At 36.3% G+C, this 21271-nt stretch overlaps 5 protein-coding genes and 1 non-coding gene across 6 annotated transcripts; 1 reads left to right on the top strand and 5 right to left on the bottom strand.

Annotated features, from left to right (window-relative positions):
- Positions 1–45: 45 nt before the first annotated feature.
- On the bottom strand, positions 46–1544 carry LOC18038350 (AAA-ATPase At3g28580). The gene has a single exon (XM_006430989.2). The coding sequence runs from the start codon at positions 1537–1539 to the stop codon at positions 82–84; it is 1458 nt and encodes a 485-aa protein (XP_006431052.2). The 5' UTR covers positions 1540–1544; the 3' UTR covers positions 46–81.
- Positions 1545–2429: 885 nt separating this feature from the next.
- On the bottom strand, positions 2430–4554 carry LOC18038349 (AAA-ATPase ASD, mitochondrial). Its single transcript, XM_006430988.2, has one exon. It carries the CDS (start codon positions 4379–4381, stop codon positions 2774–2776), a length of 1608 nt encoding a protein of 535 aa, XP_006431051.1. The 5' UTR covers positions 4382–4554; the 3' UTR covers positions 2430–2773.
- A 2913-nt stretch (positions 4555–7467) lies between these two features.
- On the bottom strand, positions 7468–9483 carry LOC18038348 (AAA-ATPase ASD, mitochondrial). Its single transcript, XM_006430987.2, has one exon. The coding sequence runs from the start codon at positions 9364–9366 to the stop codon at positions 7789–7791; it is 1578 nt and encodes a 525-aa protein (XP_006431050.1). The 5' UTR covers positions 9367–9483; the 3' UTR covers positions 7468–7788.
- A 4871-nt stretch (positions 9484–14354) lies between these two features.
- LOC112097527 lies at positions 14355–14439 on the bottom strand. The gene has a single exon (XR_002905059.1). It is a non-coding gene; the product is annotated as a small nucleolar RNA U54 (small nucleolar RNA).
- Positions 14440–15180: 741 nt separating this feature from the next.
- LOC18038843 (thaumatin-like protein) lies at positions 15181–16167 on the bottom strand. Its single transcript, XM_006430985.2, has 2 exons — positions 16100–16167; positions 15181–15933 (listed from the first exon to the last, which is right to left on the bottom strand). Exons 1-2 carry the CDS (start codon positions 16152–16154, stop codon positions 15194–15196), a joined length of 795 nt encoding a protein of 264 aa, XP_006431048.1. The 5' UTR covers positions 16155–16167; the 3' UTR covers positions 15181–15193.
- A 1748-nt stretch (positions 16168–17915) lies between these two features.
- Positions 17916–20087, top strand: LOC18038842 (serine/threonine-protein kinase D6PKL2). Its single transcript, XM_006430984.2, has 2 exons — positions 17916–18586; positions 19110–20087. The coding sequence occupies exons 1-2, from the start codon at positions 17940–17942 to the stop codon at positions 19981–19983; spliced, it is 1521 nt and encodes a 506-aa protein (XP_006431047.1). The 5' UTR covers positions 17916–17939; the 3' UTR covers positions 19984–20087.
- Positions 20088–21271: the final 1184 nt, after the last annotated feature.

The raw sequence follows: 21271 nt of genomic DNA, 5'->3' as shown, positions 1-21271 counted from the left end.
AGCAACAGTTAATTATCCTAGAAACTGAAAATAATACAATAAATGTGAGCACTCAGAACAAACGTGTGAAGAAAATTACTGCTAATTGCTTGCGTTCCCTTTAGCTATGGATCCATTCGCCTCCTCTGCCTTCAGCTCTGCTTCTTCCCCAGCATTTTTCTTTGCCTTCTCCTTCGCCGCCTTAAGAGCTTCAATCAGATTCTTCAAACAAGTCCCTGCATCATCCTCATCAGATTTCGGCATCAAATTCTCCGCAACATCAGCAGGAGTAATATAGGTTTCACCCAACAAGCTGCCAATTTCATGGAACAACTCATGCGACTCAATTTCCAAGTAGTTCTTGGCTAGCACCTTGAATGCTTCAAAGCAACAATAGGGCATTTCAATGTGCTTATCCATTCTCCCTCTCCTTATCAAAGCAGGATCAAGTTTATCAACGTGATTTGTAGTGAACACAATAATCCTTTCTCCCCCACAAGTAGACCAAAGACCATCAATGCAATTCAAAAGCCCTGATAATGTTACATTGCTTTTCTTCTTCCTTCTCTGTCCCACATTTTTCACTGAATTCTTCTCTTCTTTTACCTCCTCTTCCTCCTCATTTTCTTTGCGTTTGCCCGAAAGATCAAGCGAGCAATAAATATCCTCTATAACAATAATAGACTTGCTCGAAATATCGACCAAAAGAGACCTCAACTCATTGTTATTCTCCACACTCGTAAGCTCAAGATCATACACATCATAGTTCAGACAATTAGCCATAGCAGCAATCATAGTCGATTTCCCTGTCCCCGGAGGACCAAACAGAAGGTAACCCCTGTTCCAAGCTTTCCCAATTTTCGCATAATACTCTTTCCCCTCAGTGAACTTAATCAAATCTTTCTTGATCGCTTCTTTCTTCTTTGATGCCATGGCCAAAGTATCAAAAGTAGCAGGATGCTCAAAGTAAACATGACTCCACGTATTTTCATACCAAGCTCGGCTAGGCACGTTCTTGTACAGCTTCCTTTGCCGGTTTGTCACGGCAATGGCCTTTCCTTCTTCCAAAACTTGATTCACATAATCCCCAGTGATAAGCTCCCGGTACCTCTTATGAAATGTAAGTGTGTAATCCCTCTCATCATAACTCCCCGGGTAAAAAGAAACCACAGGTGTACGTGGAACTTTCTTCCCCAGCACCCACCAAACTCTGACACCCTTGTACTCATCAGAAACCTCCTCATAATCCTCCATGCTAAGGGCTATACGCCGGCTATCTTTAATAACATCAGCTTTAAACCGTGAGGCATGAAGAGAGGTCTCTTCCCTGCCACTGAGGTAAGATTGTATCTCAGAATAGGCCTTGTTGCGCAGGAAATTGTTAATGGAGAATTCATAGAATGTAATTTCAAGATAAGGATTGAACAAACTAACCAATTTGTGACAATGTTTTTCAAGAAAGTACCAAGCTTGTCTAGGGATGTGCTGCTTGAACATTGCAAACACAAACATTAAAGTTGCTAGAGTTGAGCCTAGACTGCCCCATGTCTCTCCCATCATAACACAAACACTCTCTTTGTTAAATCAAAAGCTATTGAAATTTTGTGCTATTGGCAAGCCAATTTATTGCAGAAACCTACAAATGGTAAGCTATTTTTTTAAGTCTTTTTTATTTTTTATTTTTGTTTCATTAAAGAGGATTCATTCATAAGTCATTAAATTAAAACTACCCCATCATGCATGAAATGATGAAAATTTCATGTTTCTAATGTGAGGCAGAAAATAAACGGAGGCAAAAAATAAACGTGTTAAGATTCCTCAGAAAATAAAACAAAAACAGAATTTTTTTTTAAAAAAAAAGCTGAAATTTTATTCATTGAACCTGATGGGGGAAAGCGACAATGGGCTGAATGAAGATGGATTGTTTGCAGGGGTTCTTAAAAACCTGAGCCAAGATTCCATTAACGAAATTGTTTCCATTCACGTGATGGAGAAGCTTTCTTGTATCACTCTCATTCCTTTTCTTAGAAATTTACAGAGTCAGTTTTCTCAGCCCCTCTTGCTATACAAGGTTTCTTTGAATTTCACAAACTTGATGTTTCGATTCTGTTGAATAAGTTGATACTTGAAAGAGAGAAATGGTGAATATGGAGGGACTATCACACTGCGGTTCGGAATGGCTATAGAATCTTGGCCGGGCAGAAATTCTAATGAAGTTAGAACTTTTTTCGCAGATTACCCCAATCCAATTGCTAGATACACCCTTATACTTTTTCTTTTAACCTCAACAAATTGTCAACCCCATTCCGATTTTCAATCATCGATAATTAAAAAATACATTATTAGTTCAAAATTTTGATAAGATTTTTCTTCAGCCTTGTATTCATTTGAAATTTGATAGTGGCACCATTTTTGTTCGCTGATATTAAACATCTTTACTTGGGTACTAATGAAGATGAAACCAGATGGACCATTTTTGCTTAAAATAGTGATCATACAAATTTTGTACTAATTTACACCCCCAAAACACTAATACGCTTCTCACATGACTTAAAGTTGTCCTTCTTCAGTGTTTATCACAGTCTTTATTGGACTTATAACCGAAGAATTCAGAGCTTTTTACACAAATCCAGTCTAAAAGCTGCATGCCACCCCCAGCTTTCACTACTAATAATGACCACAAATGCGGCAAACAATTATTCTACAAACTGAAATGATACAATACACGTAAACATTCAGCACAGGAGTGTGAATAAATTATAAAGCTGATAGTTCATATGCAAGTCCTGGATCCTCAGTTGCTTGTATTCTCATTACCATTAGCAATGGACCCATTTTCTTTCGCAGAAGAAGATGAAGTTTCATTTTCTTTCGCAGAAGAAGATGAAGTTTCATTTTCTTTTGCATGCTTTTCCTTCTCTTCTTTCTTAGCCTTGGACCGCACTTCTTCCTCAGCCTTCTTTGTCCCCTCCTCTGCTTTCAATCGTGCTTCTTCTTCAGCCTTCTTGATTGCCTCCTCCTTCGCCGCCTTGAGAGCTTCAATCAAATTCTTCAAACAAGTCTCTGTGTCATCCTCATCGCACTTGGGCATCAAATTCTCCGCTACATCAGCAGGTGTCATGTTGGTTTCAGCCAGCATAATTTCAATCTCTGCATACAGTTCATGTGAATCAATATCTAAATAGTTCTTGGCTAGCATCTTGAATGCTTCAAAGCAACAATAGGACATTTCAATGTGCTTATCCATCCTTCCTCTCCTAATCAACGCAGGATCAAGCTTGTCCACGTAATTTGTAGTGAACACAATTATCCTTTCTCCCCCACAAGCTGACCAAAGGCCGTCGATGAAATTCAGAAGCCCGGATAATGTAACCTTGCTTTTCTTGCTCTCACCATCTTCTTTTTCCTTCTTTTCAATTGGATTCTTCTCCTCCTCGTCCCCGTCTTTCTCCTTTTTCTTCTCGCGTTGGCCGGTGAGATCAAGAGAGCAATCAATATCCTCTATAACTAGGATCGACTTACTTGAGGTGTCAATCAAAAGAGACCTCAACTCTGTGTTGTCTTTCACTGTGGTAAGTTCAAGATCATACACATCATAGTTCATGTAGTTGGCCATAGCAGCAATCATGGTTGATTTGCCAGTTCCTGGAGGACCGTAAAGGAGATACCCTCTCTTCCAAGCCTTCCCAATTTTCTCGTAGTACTCTTTCCCCTCGCTGAACTTCTTGAGGTCCTTCTTGATCTCTTCCTTCTTCTTTGTCTCCATTGCCAACGTATCAAATGTAGCAGGATGCTCAAAAAAGACATGGCTCCACTTTGTTGATCTCCAGCCATACCAATTCTTGCTAGGATTGTTGCTGTACAGCTTCCGTTGCCGGTTCTTCACGGTGATAGCCTTTCCTCCAGCCAACACATGGTTAACATAGGGCCCGGTGATGAGTTCCCGGTGACTCTTATGGAACGTGAGCCTGTAATACCTCTTCTCATCCGTCGCTGGATAAAATGAAAACGACTGAGTCTTAAGAATATTCTTACCCAACACCCACCAAACTTTGATCCCTTTAAACTCATCTGTGACCTCCTGCCTATCATCCATGCTAAGGACTATAGACTGGCTGTCTTTGACAACATCAGCCTTAAACCTTGTAGCATGCAAAGAGGCAGTGGTGCTGAGATAGTTTTGTATGGCAGAGAAGGCTTCGCTGCGCTTGAGACGATCACCGGAGAATTCATGAAACGTAATTTCTATGTAAGGATACAGAATCCGAAACAATTTTTGACTATATTTTTCAACATAGCCCCAAAGTTGATATGGAAAGTATTGCTTGAATATAGCTGATACAAACATGACACTCGCCATAACTGAGCCTAGAGTCGCCAACAATTCTCCAGTAGTCACCATTTTGCTACGTTACTCTCTAGCTATTTCAGACAAAACTAGTATATAAAATCTGTAAGGTTAGTGTGGAGAAGGGTCTTATATATTGTGTTTTGGCTTGCTGATCACGGCCATGAAGCTATCCCCACCATTGCCTAATTGCTTTCTTCCGAGTGGCTTCCGCAGAGACTTAAGAGTCGAGGTCGGTCTTTCTTTAATTTATAAAAAGAAAATTTAATTACTCTTGTAAAATTACATTCTTTAAAACATTTTTCAAGTTATCATAAATATCAACTCGCTCCTAATTTTGTAAAGAATATAAAATATTTTTCATTAATTCACCATTATTTTTTAAAATAAAAAAGAGTTAAATTAAAATTTATAATAATTTGATAGTATTTTAAAAATTATTTTTTTATTAGAGGTAATCTAAAATTTACTTAAAAAGAACAATATTACTGTCTTTTCTGCTGTCTTTGTGTTTTTATCTGTCACCAACTCCATTGTACATATTAGCCATCATCTTTGACCTCCACGTAATGCTTTTGCCTCTTTGCTAATAGCCAAATGCCAATTACGTTGGCAGAAAAGCATGTGAGAGGGTTGACCCTCTGACCAATAAAAACGGTAAAATGGCGGCTTTTGTTATCTTTCCTGATCACCTGAGATACATGATTCTTCTACAGTCATTGGATAAAAATCTAATAGTCGTGAAAATAATATAATTTTATTATATTATATTTTCACAACTGTTAAATTTTTATCAACCACAGTGTAAGAATCATATATCTTAAATGATTATGTAAGATAACAATCTCCTAACAGTTTCCTCTTTAATATTACAAAATAATTATTTAAAAATAAATATTGCCCACATGACCACTATTTTAATTAATCAGTCGTACTGTTTTATGTACGTTTACTAAACAAATTGAAATAGATTGGAATTGAAATAAAAAATTAAAAGTAGAATAAGTTGTTTAAAATTAATGGACTCTTTTCTTATTGATGTATTTATTTTATATTGGAGTTGAGATCAAAATGAGTTAAATTATTAAAAATTACTAAAACGTTCTTAATTAACTATTGTCATAATTATTAATTTGTATTCGATTATTTTTAATAATAATAATAATAATAATAATAATAATAATAATAATAATAATAATAATAAAAGTTCTTGCTTAGCAGGCTTGACTCTTAAGTCTTATAAACAAATTAGTTTCATTTTAGAAATGGTCCAACTGCCACAATCAATGATTAATTAAAACAGCAGAGGATGAAAATATGGTTATGTGGCAGTACAAATGAATTGAATCAATTTGGATGAATCTAAAAGTTAGCATGCGTTAGACTTAGAGTATGAATAATGATTGTTTATCTTGAAATTTATTAATAAGAATAAATGATGTGAGGTTTCATTTCAATTTTACCCTTATGTTTTCAGGGGTAATTTTTAGAGTATTACAGGTTTGTAGGTTGTAGCAGCGCGTTCCCTTCAAAAAAATGAGGACATATTCCAACAAGCCTGTTTTCTTGATACCAATCTTCCAAGAAAGCCCTGAATCTCACTGGCAAATTTCATTTTTCTACTCTAAAAAATATGTCAAGTACAATACTGAAGTGTCTTAGAAACAATTTTTAGTTGTATCATTTTCAAGCCAATAACCAACGTTAACCAATAAAAGTTACCTCATATCCAGAAAGGAAAACCAATAATTAAGAGAAATATTACCTCTTTAACTCTGGAAATTGATTACCATTTCAGATGGTGGAGTCAACGCAGAGCCAACCATGCATCGATTCTCTACTTTGTGCACCCAATTTCTTGACAATTAGATGCTCAATCAAGACCTCAACTTCAAACCAACAAAGTGTTGGCTCCACTGGCAATGGAGTCCCCTTAAGTGGCTTGATTGGGTTTGCTCCCCAGTTCGAGTCGCAGGGAAGTCGCCTTTGTTGGGAGAACTTGTGCCTCCCGGTTCGAGCAGAGACTTCTAGTCTGGGTTGTGGTACGGGCTTAAAGGTACCTCCCACAGTTGGGGCCCTCCCCAGGATACCTCGTGATTAATATAAAAAAAAAAAGACCTCAACTTCAAATACACGTCAAATTTGCAATTTTTTTCCAGGCCAATTTATGTTTTAAATGCAATTCAGTCTTATCAATTTACAACTTTTCAATTGCTTTTTGTCGTTACAGACCATCAACTTACTGGGTATTTTTGTTTTGGTTTTATACATTAAATATCATACTAGTATAAATCAGCTGATTTGTTTAATGAAATAGAGATTGCCTGCAAATTGAATTACAAATTTGGAACTCTCAATATGATTTAATTTTAAGGCTATAATATCAAGTTTTATTGAACTACAAATGCAACATCAAAAGATATTTGTTTCCTGCTTAGAGAGAGAAAGACAATATGACGAATGAGGCGGCCACCATTTGCCATAATCATATACCATGGTCAGATGAGACCTTCATCTCAGCATAGCTAAGCATCATTTCTATCAAGTGCCAATAGCGTTTATTTCATTTAATATTTTTAATATGTGGTTAATTTTATAAGCTTATTTTGACTTGGTAGGTCACTACTTCAATTTCATTAGTGTATTTTTTTTGGGAATAGGGACTATCACTCTGTGGTTCGGAATGGCTATAGAATTATGGCCGGGCAGAAATTCTAATAAAGTTAGAACGTTTTTGGCAGATTGCCTCAATCCATTGCGGACTTGACTAGCTTACAGAATCTGTAAGCTACAGACTGCAGCATCAGCCGTTGGATGTGGTTGGATGTGGAGTGAGAAACTAAACAATAGACAATCGGATGGTGGGATGACGGGAGATGTTTGTTACAGAATCTGTACCATAGACAGGTCCATCCATTGCTAGATACACCCTTATACTTTTTCTTTTAACCTCAACACACTGTCAACCCCATTCCCATTTTCATTCATCGATAATTAAAAATTACATTATTAGTTCAAAATTTTAATAAGATTTCTCTTCAGCCTTGTATTCATTTGAAATTTGATACTGGCATCATTTTTGTTCGCTGATTTTAAACATCTTTACTTGGGTACTAATGAAGATGAAACCAGATGGACCATTTTTGCTTAAAATAGTGATCATACAAATTTTGTACTAATTTACACCACCAAAACACTAATACGCTTCTCACATGACTTAAAGTTGTCCTTCTTCAGTGTTTATCACAGTCTTTATTGGACTTTATAACCGAAGAATTCAGAGCTTTTTACACAAATCCAGTCTAAAAGCTGCATGCCAACTCCAGCTTTCACTACTAATAATGACCACAATGCAGCAAACAATTATTCTACAAACCGAAATGATACAATACACGTAAACATTCAGCACAGGAGTGTGAATAAATTATAAAGCTGATAGTTCATATGCAAGTCCTGGATCCTCAGTTGCTTGTATTCTCATTACCATTAGCAATGGACCCATTTTCTTTCGCAGAAGAAGATGAAGTTTCATTTTCTTTTGCATGCTTTTCCTTCTCTTCTTTCTCTGCCTTGGACCGCACTTCTTCCTCAGCCTTCTTTGTCGCCTCCTCTGCTTTCAACCGTGCTTCTTCTTCAGCCTTCTTGATTGCCTCCTCCTTCGCCGCCTTGAGAGCTTCAATCAAATTCTTCACACAAGTCTCTGTGTCATCCTCATCGCACTTGGGCATCAAATTCTCCGCAACATCAGCAGGAGTCATGTTGGTTTCAGCCAGCATAATTTCAATCTCTGCATACAGTTCATGTGAATCAATATCTAAATAGTTCTTGGCTAGCATCTTGAATGCTTCAAAGCAACAATAGGACATTTCAATGTGCTTATCCATCCTTCCTCTCCTGATCAACGCAGGATCAAGCTTGTCCACGTAGTTTGTAGTGAACACAATAATCCTTTCTGCCCCACAAGCTGACCAAAGGCCATCAATGAAATTCAGAAGCCCGGATAATGTAACCTTGCTTTTCTTGCTCTCACCATCTTCTTTTTCCTTCTTTTCAATTGGATTCTTCTCCTCCTTGTCCTCGTCTTTCTCCTTTTTCTTCTCGCGTTGGCCGGTGAGATCAAGAGAGCAATCAATATCCTCTATAACTAGGATCGACTTACTTGAGGTGTCAATCAAAAGAGACCTCAGCTCCGAGTTATCCTGGACTGTGGTAAGCTCAAGATCATAGACATCATAGTTCAAAAAATTAGCCATGGCAGCAATCATGGTGGATTTGCCAGTTCCAGGAGGACCATAAAGGAGATAGCCTCTCTTCCAAGCCTTCCCAATTTTCTCATAGTACTCTTTCCCCTCGCTGAACTTCTTGAGGTCCTTCTTGATCTCTTCCTTCTTCTTTGTCTCCATTGCCAACGTGTCAAATGTGGCAGGATGCTCAAAAAAGACATGGCTCCACTTTGTTGATCTCCAGAAATGCCAATTCTTGCTAGGATTGTTGCTGTACAGCTTCCGCTGCCGGTTCCTCACGGTGATAGCCTTTCCTCCAGCCAACACATGGTTAACATAGGGCCCGGTGATGAGTTCCCGGTGACTCTTATGGAACGTGAGCCTGTAATACCTCTTCTCATCCGTCGCTGGATAAAATGAAAACGACTGAGTCTTAGGAATATTCTTACGCAACACCCACCAAACTTTGATCCCTTTAAACTCATCTGTGACCTCCTGCCTATCATCCATGCTAAGGACTATAGACTGTCTGTCTTTGACAACATCAGCCTTAAACCTTGTAGCATGCAAAGAGGCAGTGGTGCTGAGATAGTTTTGTATGGCGGAGAAGGCTTCGCTGCGCTTGAGACGATCACCGGAGAATTCATGAAACGTAATTTCTATGTAAGGATACAGAATCCGAAACAATTTTTGACTATATTTTTCAACATAGCCCCAAAGTTGATATGGAAAGTATTGCTTGAATATAGCTGATACAAACATGACACTCGCCATAACTGAGCCTAGAGTCGCCCACAATTCTCCAGTAGTCACCATTTTGTTACGTTACTCTCTAGCTATTTCAGACAAAACTAGTATATAAAATCTGTGAGGTTAGTGTAGAGAAGGGTCTTATATATTGTGTTTTGGCTTGCTGATCACGGCCATGAAGCTATCCCCACCATTGCCTAATTGCTTTCTTCCGAGTGGCTTCCGGAGAGACTTAAGAGTCGAGGTCGGTCTTTCTTTAATTTAAAAAAAGAAAATTTAATTACTCTTGTAAAATTACATTCTTTAAAACATTTTTCACGTAAATATCAACTCTCTCTCAAATTTGAAAAGCCTATAAAAGATTTTTCATCAGTTCACCATTATTTTTTTAAAATAAAAATGAGTTAAATTAAAATTTATAATGATTTGATAGTAGTTTAAAAATTATTTTTTTATAAGACGAAATCTACAGATTACTTAAAAGAAAAGTATTTGTCATTTCTGCCGTCTGTGTTTTATCTCTGTCACCGACTCCATTGTACATATTAGCTTTCATCTTTGACCTCCACGTAATGCTTTTGCTAATGAGTTCTGCTATTTACCCCGGGTCAAACCCCGAAACTAATGCAAACGACGTCGTTTCGTGTGTGTTTTTTTTTTTTTTATTTCATTAGCATCAAAACGACGCCGTTTGAGTCCCTCATCACTATCTTCCTTCCTCTTGCTAAAGTTAAACTACGCAAAAAACAGAGTTTCAGCAGCTGGGGCCGCCTTCTGATAGAAACAAACGAAAAGCACAGAGCCGTTACTGAAACACTCTTTCTGCAATACAATTTCAAAACGAAAAGTTTCATTTTCCCATGGGGTGAGCAACCGTTGTTTACGATAATTTCGACATCAGAGGGGCCTCATTGTTTACTTTCTATAAATATCAAGGAGAATCATTACCAAGCTGTGCTAGATATCGTAAACCCTCCTTTCATCTCACGATAGCGATTTGATGAGCAGTGCAACACGATGTTAGTCTTGATATTTTTTTATTTCTTTTTTTTACTCTAAAACATTGAATTTTAAAAATTTACTTATCTAATAAAAAAGCCTCTAATAGACACTTATATAACAAACTATCAATTTTTTCCCCCCAAAAAAAAAAAAAATGGATGATAGACTTGCATCTAAATGTGTTGATAAAATTATTTAAAAAGAAAAAAATAATTACGAAATAATACAAGAAAATTTAGAAGTAAATGGTGAAAAAAAATATATAGATAAGAGGGTACTTTTAAAATTTAATGGAGTAAAGAAGAAAGCTGTGCTCATCAACGGAAGCTGTGCTCATTGTTTACTTTCTATAAATATCAAGGCTTGGTAATGATTCCCCTGCTCCGCCACGTTTTCCTCCCAAATCCAATTTGGAGGTTGCAAGTGATTTTGGTCATGAAGATAATCTGACCGTTGCAGAAGCTTACAGTTGCCGGTTCATCAAAGAGACTTGTGAATGAGAGAGAGGGAGGGAGGAGGGTTTTTTGCAGAGAAGCAAGGATCTTGGCATCTTTGAAGAAGATGATGATTTTAGCTTGAAGTGAGCAAACTCACATGGAAAAGAGATAAGGAAGGGAAACGGTGAAGTGAAGGTAAAAGGATGAAGGGATGGGGAAATATTTGACAAGTAAAACGAATCGTTTTTAGCTTTGTTGTGAAACGGCGCGTTTTCATTTTAATCAAAACGGTGAGTTTCAATTCGGGGCTTGAGTTGGGGCGCGATTCGGGGGAAATAGCATTTTCCTTTGCTAATAGCCTAGTGCCAGTTACGTTGGCAGAAAACTCTCTAACCAATAAAAACGGGCTTTTGTTATCTTACGTTGGCGGCTTTTGTTATCGTATTGATTATGTATGATACATTATTTTTTCACAGCCTTTGGTTGGATGAAAAATTAATAATTATGAAAATAAATAATTTAATTATTTTATATTTTAATAATTATTAAATTTTTATCCAACGATTGTAGAAGAATTATGTATCTTATGTGATTATGTAAGATAACAACTTCTTATATGTTTTCTCTTTAATATTACAAAATAATTATATAAAAAAATATATTAGTAATTTCTTAAATAAGACCCACATGACCACTATTTTAATTAGTCAGTCGTACCGTTTTATGTACGTTTACTAAACAAATTAAAATAGATTGAAATTGAAATAAAAAAAATTAAAAGTAGAATAAGTTGTTTAAAATTAAAATGAACTTTTTTCTTATTGATGTATTTATTTTATGAGTGATGATACAGTCACAAACTCTTGTACAAATTTATTTTGTATAAACTAATGTGGTATCAATTCATTGGTTGAATGAAAATACAAAATAATGAAAATAAATCATGTGGGCCACGATATATTTAATTTAACTAATTTTGTTATGTCATATCAGTCTGTACAAAATAAGTTTGTACAATAATTTGTGATTATATCATTACTCTTATTTTATATTGGAGTCGAAATCAAAATGAGTTAAATTATTAAAAATTACTAAAATATTCTTAATTAATTATTGCCATAATTATTATTTTGTATTTTGATTATTATTATTATTATTATTATTATTATTATTAACAATAATTGTTAATAATAATAATTAAAAAAATATTCTTGCTTAGCCGGTTTGACTCTCAAGTCTTATAAACAAATTAGTTTCATTTTAAACCTTGCAGCATGCTTAGAGGCTTTGATACTAAGATAGTTCTGTATGGCAGAGAAGACTTCACTATGATTGAGTCGCTCACCTGAAAATTCATCAAATGTAATTTCAATGTAATGATACATATGTGGCGCCAATGTGTGGCTACATCTTTCTACATAGCCCCAAAGGCAATATGGGAAGTGTGCTTTGAAAATAGCATACACAAACATTAGATCCGCTAAAACTGATCCATTCTATAATATATTGTGGAGATAGACAGGACTGCACTAGGTTGTGCCTTGCTGATTAAGATACAAGGCTACACATCATTGCATGGTAAGTTTCTGGGTGGCTTCTAATATAGTTAAATAGGAGTTAGCTAAGAAGAAGAGAAAAAATCAAAGTCAATGTTGATTCTTTTTTTTTTAACCTGTTGCTGATGACGAATGGTCAAGCGGCATGCCATAACATTGAAAGGTTGTAATCGGACGGCAAAAACCTTAAAACTTTTTTTCCACCTCCATTCCTTTCCTATTTAGCAAAGGTTAGATGTCCTTGTTAAGTTGCTTGTCGAACAAGTAGGTGTTCTTGGACAATTACTTTTAGGTCCACTGAAAGTTATGTTGTAAATACAAAAACAAAATAATACAACTAGCAGCAGTCAATTCTCAGAAACAATTAGAAAATGAAAATAAAAAAATAAAAAACTGAGAAAATGCAACTCATGAGAATAGTTCCTGCAGTTTCTAATCAGTCAGAAACTGAGCAAACCCAGTTCAGAGAATTTACAACCACAAAAAAAAAAAAAAAAAAAAAAAAGGGGGAGAAAGATCTCCACTGACTTGATCCCACACACACGAAAAGTCTCTTCAAAGCTAGCTCCAACAAATAGACATGTGATGCAATGTTTTTGCATTAATTAATCACACTACCAAAATTTCATATTATATAAACGGACTTGACTAGCTTACAGAATCTGTAAGCTACAGACTGCAGCATCAGCCGTTGGATGTGGAGTGAGAAACTAAACAATAGAAAATGGGATGACGGGAGATGTTTGTCCTATATAAACATAAAAACAGTAGAGGGGATTGCACCAGCAGATGCTGTAAGACTGATGCCCAAATGGGACCAGGACTCCATGAGAAAGACGAGTTAACCCTCAGAAACAATTAAAAGATAAAAAATAAATAAATAAACTTGAGTTACGCAAACAGAAGAGCCACCGACAAGATGAAATTGCAACTCATAGGATTAGTTCTTGGTGTTTCTGAAAATTGAGGAACTGGACAAACCCAGTTCAGAAAACTTTTTTCATAAAATGCTACTTCTTTGATGGATTTCAATAACATAACATAATAATGTTATCAATTGAAGCTTCAATAACTTGACCTAACGCAAACTTGAAAAGTCAGCCCATACAAGTAGACTGGTGATGCAATGTACCGCATTAATCAGAATACCAGAATCGATATTATTTATAAAAAATAAAAACAGTAGTAAATGGAACTGCGCCTGCACCTGTTGTGAGACTGATGTCCAAATGGGAACATAAAAATGACAGGATTTTAGGTTGTAGCAGCGCGTTCCGTTCAAAACATGAGGACAGATTCCAATAAGCCTGTTTTCTTGATATCAATCTTCCAAGAAAGCCCTGAATCTCACTGGAAAATTTCATCTTTCTACTCCCAAAATATGTCAAGTACAGTACTGAAGTGTCTTAGAAACAATTTTTGGTTGTATCATTTTCAAGCCAATGGCAATAATCAACATTAACCAATAAAAGTCACCTCATATCCAGAAATGAAAAACCAATAATTAAGAGAAAAATTACCTCCTTTAACTCTGGAAATTGATTACCATTTCAGATGGTGGACTCAACGCAGAGCCAACCATGCATCGATTCTCTACTTCGTGCACCCAATTTCTTGACAAATTAAATGCTCAATCAAGACCTCAACTTCAAATACATGTCAAATTTGCAACTTTTTTTCCTGGCCAATTTTTGTTTTAAATGCAATTCAGTCTAATCAATTTACAACTTTTCAATTGCTTTTTGTCGTTACAGACCACAACTTACTGGGTATTTTTGCCTTGGTTTTATACATTAAATATCATATTAGTATAAATCAGCTGATTTGTTTAATGAAATAGAGATTGCCTGCAGATTGAATTACAAATTTGGAGCTATCAGTATGATTTAATTTTAAGGATATAATATCAAGTTTTATGTCCAGGAATTCCTCGACATTGAATTTGAATTTGAGTGAAATTTTCTGCAAGATAAATTCACAGCCATGGAAGAGAAAACGAAATGAAACCAAAAACATAAAATAAAATAAAATAAAAATGATAGAGACCAAATAAAGTAAAAGCCCTCATTCAACGAAAGTTTCTGCTCATATTTGGCATCGGAATAGCGTATTTTGCCCGTAATTAGGCATTTAATCATAGAGCCATCACTTTATTTATTCACCTCCAAAAAAGAACATAAAAAATAATAATAATAATACCAAAAAATAAAAGTTTAATATAAGATCATCGGTCACGGTTAAATCAGAAAGAAGCACGGACCAAATGATTTCAATAAAATTGGAAAAGGAAAAAAAAAAAACAAAGCGGATAATAGTAGAGAGGAAATTTCGGGTATAGGCGTTAGATTTCGAATGAAAGAATTAGAAAGAGACTGTCGTCGTGCCGTTGATGATGATTTTTCTTGATATATAGACAGCAATCGGGATTTATGTGTCTGAAAAACCCTAGTTCCGATACTCGGATAAGCCTCTTGGCAATGGATTTCAATGTTGGGCTGTTGAAGCCCAATATTGTCAAATGGGCCGAGTGTGACCTGAGAAAGCTCTCAGTTCACCCTTCCCCGCCATTTGAAAATGGTTTGTAATCAGTCAGGATATCAGTGAGGTGCTTTTTCAGCAACGTTGTTGATTTTTTTTTATTAAAAAAAAAAAAAATCGGTATTAAGTTTACTTAGAAAGCTATAATGTATTCTACAATTTCTCAGAAATGAGAGGTAATTTATACATGTAGGTGGAAACTAAGCTTAATAACAATAGAACTTACAATTTCCAAGTACAAATTTATTAGGATAAGAACTAAGCTTTAAGCATCAAATAAGAAATGACAGCAAATTATACACTTAAAAAAAAAAAAAAAAAAAAAAAACAGACAGACACACACACACACACACACACACACTATATGGAAGTAGAGGCAATATTTTCACTTTCGCTGTCACCTTCACCCCATCCAGAAGGACAAAATGTGATCACAAATTCTCTTGAAGCACAACTTACCAAAGGTGCAGGCATGTCATACGCGTAGCTATAATAAGCAGGACAAGCATCCTTAAATATCTTTGAGTACAAGCTAGGCTTGCATTTGTCGGGAGTACCAAACTCATTTCTGCAACAAAATGAGTCAAGATTGAAGGCCAAGCATGCACTTTTGCAAGCCACGACTTGTCTATTTTCGTTCAAAACCTGCAGTTCTGGTGGGCAGAAAATATTCATGTTTTTTCGGCATCCGTTGATTGTACATTTTGTTGATATTTGCCTTGTTGTGACCATTACGTGAAGGTTATAGCCGTCAACTAAGCTCACATCATAAAAACTTGGCTTGTTTTTGTCTGCTGCCAGTGTAATTTCAACTAATGTGGCAGGTGGTGTGCCTATTAGGCCACTACACGCTAGTCTTCCATCACAGTCACCCGTTTCACATGCTGGTTTCCAATTGGGGGCAAAATTGCAGCCTGTTCTTGCCCAAATTCGACCGCTCCAGGACCATGGGGCAGAGATGATTTCAGTCTCTCCGGAGGGGAGGTAGAAGCCGCCATCGGCTATCACCGGATGGCCGGTATTAGGAGCAGTTGCTGGCCATATCGGAAAGGGGCATTTGTTGTGCACATAAAATGTGGCATCACGTGATTGTACTTGCCCTGAACAAAATCACATTTAATTAAAACCATATAGTACTAATCCTTAAATAAAGAAAAATTTGACATCATGTGATTGTACTTGCCCTGAACAAAATAACATTTAATTAAAACCATATAGTAGTAATCCTTAAAAAAAGAAAAAAAAAAAACTATACAATAAACTTACCAGATAGCATAAAATGCCAAAGCAGGCAAAGAAAGAAAGCAGCACGCAACTTCATGGCGACTTGTGACTCTGAGTGCAATTGGGTGAAAGGGGTGAATATTTAGAAAGTATATATATAATTGGAAGTAAAGATTTTAAGTGTTGTCTCTTCTTTGATTGCACTTCAAGGTTTGATGTGGGCAATCTTTGGAGAAAAGTAAATGCCAGGATTATATGCTAATCATCATTATCCTCTCTCGGAAGAAAAATGAAGAAACTCACCTGAAATTTGCATACAAGTTTAAACAATGGACAATGTGGAATTGCTTTGTGGGAAGGGGAAATAAGCACTTACAGCCAAATGTAAAACATTAGCTGGCCTTTTTTTTTTTTTTTGAAACTGATTAATCATCAGGTTACTGTATTACACAGAGATATATACAACTACTATGACAGCAGGTCATTACACTGATATTTACAATCAGATATATATATACATGGGACTTATATTATTACATTTTTATTCTATGAAGCACATGCCCATCCAAATACCCCTCACGGAGGAGGGATGTCTCTACTCCACTCGCATTTCGCAAGGAATGATATTTACAATCAGATATATATACATGGGACTTATATTATTACATTTTTATTCTATGAAGCACATGCCCATCCAAATACCCCTCACGGAGGAGGGATGTCTCTACTCCACTCACATTTCGCAAGGGAGAAAGACGTTATAAGAAATCTCCACACAATTATATTTAATTGAGGGAGGTTGAGTCCGTGCGGACTCGAACCATTGCCCTCATAGTCATGCTTAACTTTGAGGGCAATGATCCACCACTGGGCTACAAGCCCAAGTGGCTCAGTGTTTCTTTTTTTAAATTAACTTAAACAAGGTTTGGCATTTCATCATTGAAGCATCATATATCTATCAATTGTGCATAAGTAGTAAAATGAAATATTATATAATTGTTTTCTGAAAAACATGGTCAGCTCATACTGTGAATAAATATGACTATGGCAGCCCTGCCCCAAGTGGGTCTCTGTGTTATGTAATTTCTGCCAAGCATACCAGCAGCAGTATCAGAGGGCTTCATCTTTTAAGTGTATACACATAAATTCTATTGATTCATGTACTGATACGAAACTAATATTTAATGTATTATAAGATGAAACCAAGGCTTAGGCATCAAATTTCAAACAGTTAGGCCGAATTTAGTAGCGAAATTAGAACATTTTAGACAATATTATCCTCAGTGAGATAGCAGGTTGGCCGACCGTACATGTCTATCACAGTCCACAGTAAATACTATTTTACTTAAAGGGTGTGATTGTCCAAAATGGTCTTTGTACATATAGAGTTGCTAACGTTGCCAATAAAAGGCACGCAAGAGCAGGAATCCTCACATGAGAATTTTGAAACACCGTATTATCTTATCCTTCTAAAAACCAGAGTAACGGTATTGGTTAGTGTTTTGTTTGTTTTATATAATCTTTGTTTAGAAAATCTGAATGGCTTCTGTCTTCCTCGTGAATTGGGTCTTCTCTCTTCCTCTCTCTCTCTCTCTTTCTCTGTGTGGCCTGTGCTTTGTTTTGTCTCCAAGCTGTAACACATTCTTGGACACTGTACACAATGAGAGAGAAATAAAAAAATGACCCCAAACACAACTCACATTTCAAATTTGAATGCCGTTTTAACCCTCCTTGTGTTATAAGCCCGCGTCTCCCTCGCTCACTTTGACCACCTCGGTCATATCAACCTTGACCTCCTCAATTCTTAACCCAAAAAAAAAAAAAAAAAAGTTTTCCTTCTTTTAGGCATTTCATCAAACAGTCGCACCATAGTGTCTTAAGCATGAATAAGCAACTCAATAGAGCTACAAATTATGACACTGAGTCTGTAACTAGTATCAGCATGCATAGCGTAAGTTTTTGTAGCAGTAGTACTGTTTCTGGGTCTGATACTAGTGTCAGTAGTAACTTGAGCAATGCCACTATTGAAGCCAAAAAGGGTGTTGATTGTCTTGCTCATAGTGAAGAAGAGAGTGGAAAGAGTAGTTTAAGTACTGGTGACGCAAATGAGGCTAGTTTTAGGAGTGCTTGCCTTTCGAAACCTCACAAAGGCAATGGCATGAAATGGGATGCAGTGCAATGTGTGAAAAGTAAAGATGGGGACTTGGGGTTGGGACATTTTAGGCTTTTGAAGAAACTTGGTTGTGGTGATATAGGGAGCGTATACTTGGCTGAATTGAGAGACATGGGTTGTTTGTTTGCTATGAAAGTGATGGATAAAGGTATGTTAGCTGGGAGGAAGAAGTTGATGAGAGCACAAACTGAGAGAGAGATTTTAAGCTTGTTGGATCATCCATTTTTGCCTACCCTTTACTCACATTTTGAGACTGACAAGTTTTCTTGCTTGTTGATGGAGTTTTGTAGCGGTGGAGACCTTCATACTCTCCGGCAGCGCCAGCCCGGCAAGCATTTTTCGGAACAAGCAACAAGGTCAGTTCTTGGTACCCGAGTTTGAAGTTGCTCTTTTTTTTTTTTTTTGAACTTGATCTGTTCGTCAATTTGATTTACATTTGTTAGCGAGAAATATGAGTGTTAATTTAGGATAATTTTGCAATTTGCAAATCTTTACTTGATGAAAATGAATGGTCTAGTTTTGTTGGTACAAGAAAATCTATCTTACACTTGAACAGAAATGTTCTAGTATCCATCTAACAGTCCGGTTGGTGCACCTCTTCAAGCCGGGCTTTGTAAATTTACCGAAATCATCAGTTTTTGGTTTCTCTTTTCCAGTCACATAAGGTTTTTTGGTAGGAAATTAACAGTGTAGCCTATGGCTGAAGGCATTAAGAAGATTAGTAATAATCTAGTATAGCACTTACACTGTTGTGGATGTTGTTTTCTTTTTTTTTGGTTTCTCCCAATTGATTCACACTGCCTGGTGAGTATTGCTCTAATTCCATCAGTAAACATTTCAACATTCAAAGTTATGATTAATTTGTGATAATTTTTGCAGGTTTTATGCTTCTGAAGTGCTTCTTGCACTTGAGTATCTGCACATGATGGGTGTGGTTTACAGGGATTTAAAGCCTGAAAACGTGTTGGTGAGGGAGGATGGTCACATAATGCTCTCTGACTTTGATTTATCATTAAGATGTTTTGTAAGTCCTAAACTTGTTCAGTCCAGCGATGACCCAGCTTGCAGAATATCTTCTTACTGTATTCAGCCATCATGCATAGATCCAGCCTGCAAATTACCTGTTTGTGTGGAGCCTTCTTGCTTACAACCATCTTGCTTTAAGCCTCGTTTCCTCAACTCCAAGACAACAAAGGTGAAAAGTGAAAAAACAAGTCTCACAAATTCGGATTCTCTTCCCGTACTTATCGCAGAACCAACTAGTGCCCGCTCCATGTCATTTGTTGGGACCCATGAATACTTAGCTCCTGAGATAATAAGAGGAGATGGCCATGGAAGTGCTGTTGATTGGTGGACATTTGGTATTTTCTTTTATGAATTACTGCTTGGAAGAACACCATTTAAAGGTAATGGAAACAGGGAGACATTATTCAATGTTGTAGGTCAGCCCCTAAAATTTCCAGAGGGATCTTCAATCAGTTTTGCTGCTAAGGATTTAATCCGGGGTCTCCTTGTTAAGGACCCACAAAAGAGATTAGGGTTCAAAAGAGGTGCCACAGAGATTAAACAGCATCCTTTCTTTGAAAGTGTTAACTGGGCATTGATTCGCAGCACTCACCCTCCAGAAATTCCAAAACCGGTTGATCTCTCATTTATAAATCACAAACAGAAGACAACCATACCTCAAAATGACAAAGGAGCTACAGACTCAGATAGGTCTTCAGGCCCTTTCTTAGATTTTGAATTTTTCTAGTGAACTTTGGCTGCGAAAATGTACTGATTATTCTTGAGGTTTTAATTAAATTTTTGCTGTGTATTCTCATGTTCTTAATGAAATCTTATCTCCTTTCAAGATTTTATCCTTTTCTGAATCAACATTGTCTGTGATTATTTGATTCTTTAGTTTGCTTGCTTGTAAGAATTGGCAATCCGCTTGAAAGATGAAACATGCTTTCCTTTACTTCCCAAAAGAGACCAAAAATTGAAGCCACTTTTGTTGTGATTTTGTCTTTCCTCACTGTGGTCCTTCAAATGGTGGGTCTTAAGCTCTTTCCATATGTTTCCCTTAGCAAAACAACTCCTGAACTCACCCAGTTATTCTCTTAAACTTTATCTGCAAATGACCTTTAGAAAAAGATGAAATTCGACACTAGACAACTCATAGTAAAGTTTTACAGTTGTGGAGAATTGTGGATGCATCCGTCAATGATAAAATGTGATGTCGCTTTCATTTTGATATTTTCTTTTGTGAATTTTCTCTTCATTGTATTGGATTCTGGTTACTTCAATTGTTTCCTAGTGGTGCTTGGTCATACGAAGTGCTTTGCTTTTCACTAGAAAAAAGAAAGAAAACGTGGCCAAGTACTTTATTCTTTTGCAGTGAACAGGCTTTCTTCAAGATGTTACTTTTCACTTTTAGTGTAGTGTGTGTTTCTTTCTTGGCAACTGAGTGTGAAATTGTAAATGACAATGATGTCTCACAAAGATTTGCGTAAACTTTGTCGCTGAAAATTCTCTTTTAACTGCAGGGTTTTGCATTTAATACCCACAAACTTAGTATTTACTGTCCACTGTTGCTGATTGGTATCAATTCGAAAGCACTGAAAATTGACAGATTGAGCAATGAAATTGCTTCACAATAGTTAATGTTAGCAATTTCAAGATTGAAAACTTGAAATTGTCTCCACTGTAGATTACTGCCTTATAGTCACACCATAAAAGTGATAAATAATACAAAATAAATTATTAATATAATTGCCTGGTTATTAACAATGTTTTATAATGAAGTAATTTCACTATAACCGGATCTAATTTTTTAATGTTTGAAAAAGTTATCAAGTTATATATATGGCCTACTGACTATTGATGCTCTTGATGAAGCTCTATTCAAATTTGCTGTCTATTTATTAATGAATGAGTTGCAGTAGAACACGTGTTCATTTAAACCATCCTTCGCTTGTATAAGAGCTCTAAAGACAGTGAAACGGAAGCCCATATCAGACAACTTTGTTTGTCAATCCCAAGATTCATGAGTTGGTAAG

The sequence above is a fragment of the Citrus clementina genome, unplaced genomic scaffold, assembly GCF_000493195.1.
Source record: "Citrus clementina cultivar Clemenules unplaced genomic scaffold, Citrus_clementina_v1.0 scaffold_6, whole genome shotgun sequence".
NCBI lineage: Eukaryota > Viridiplantae > Streptophyta > Magnoliopsida > Sapindales > Rutaceae > Citrus > Citrus x clementina.
The sequence above is the reverse complement of the archived record's forward strand: the minus strand, read 5'-3'. Positions and strand labels throughout refer to the sequence as shown.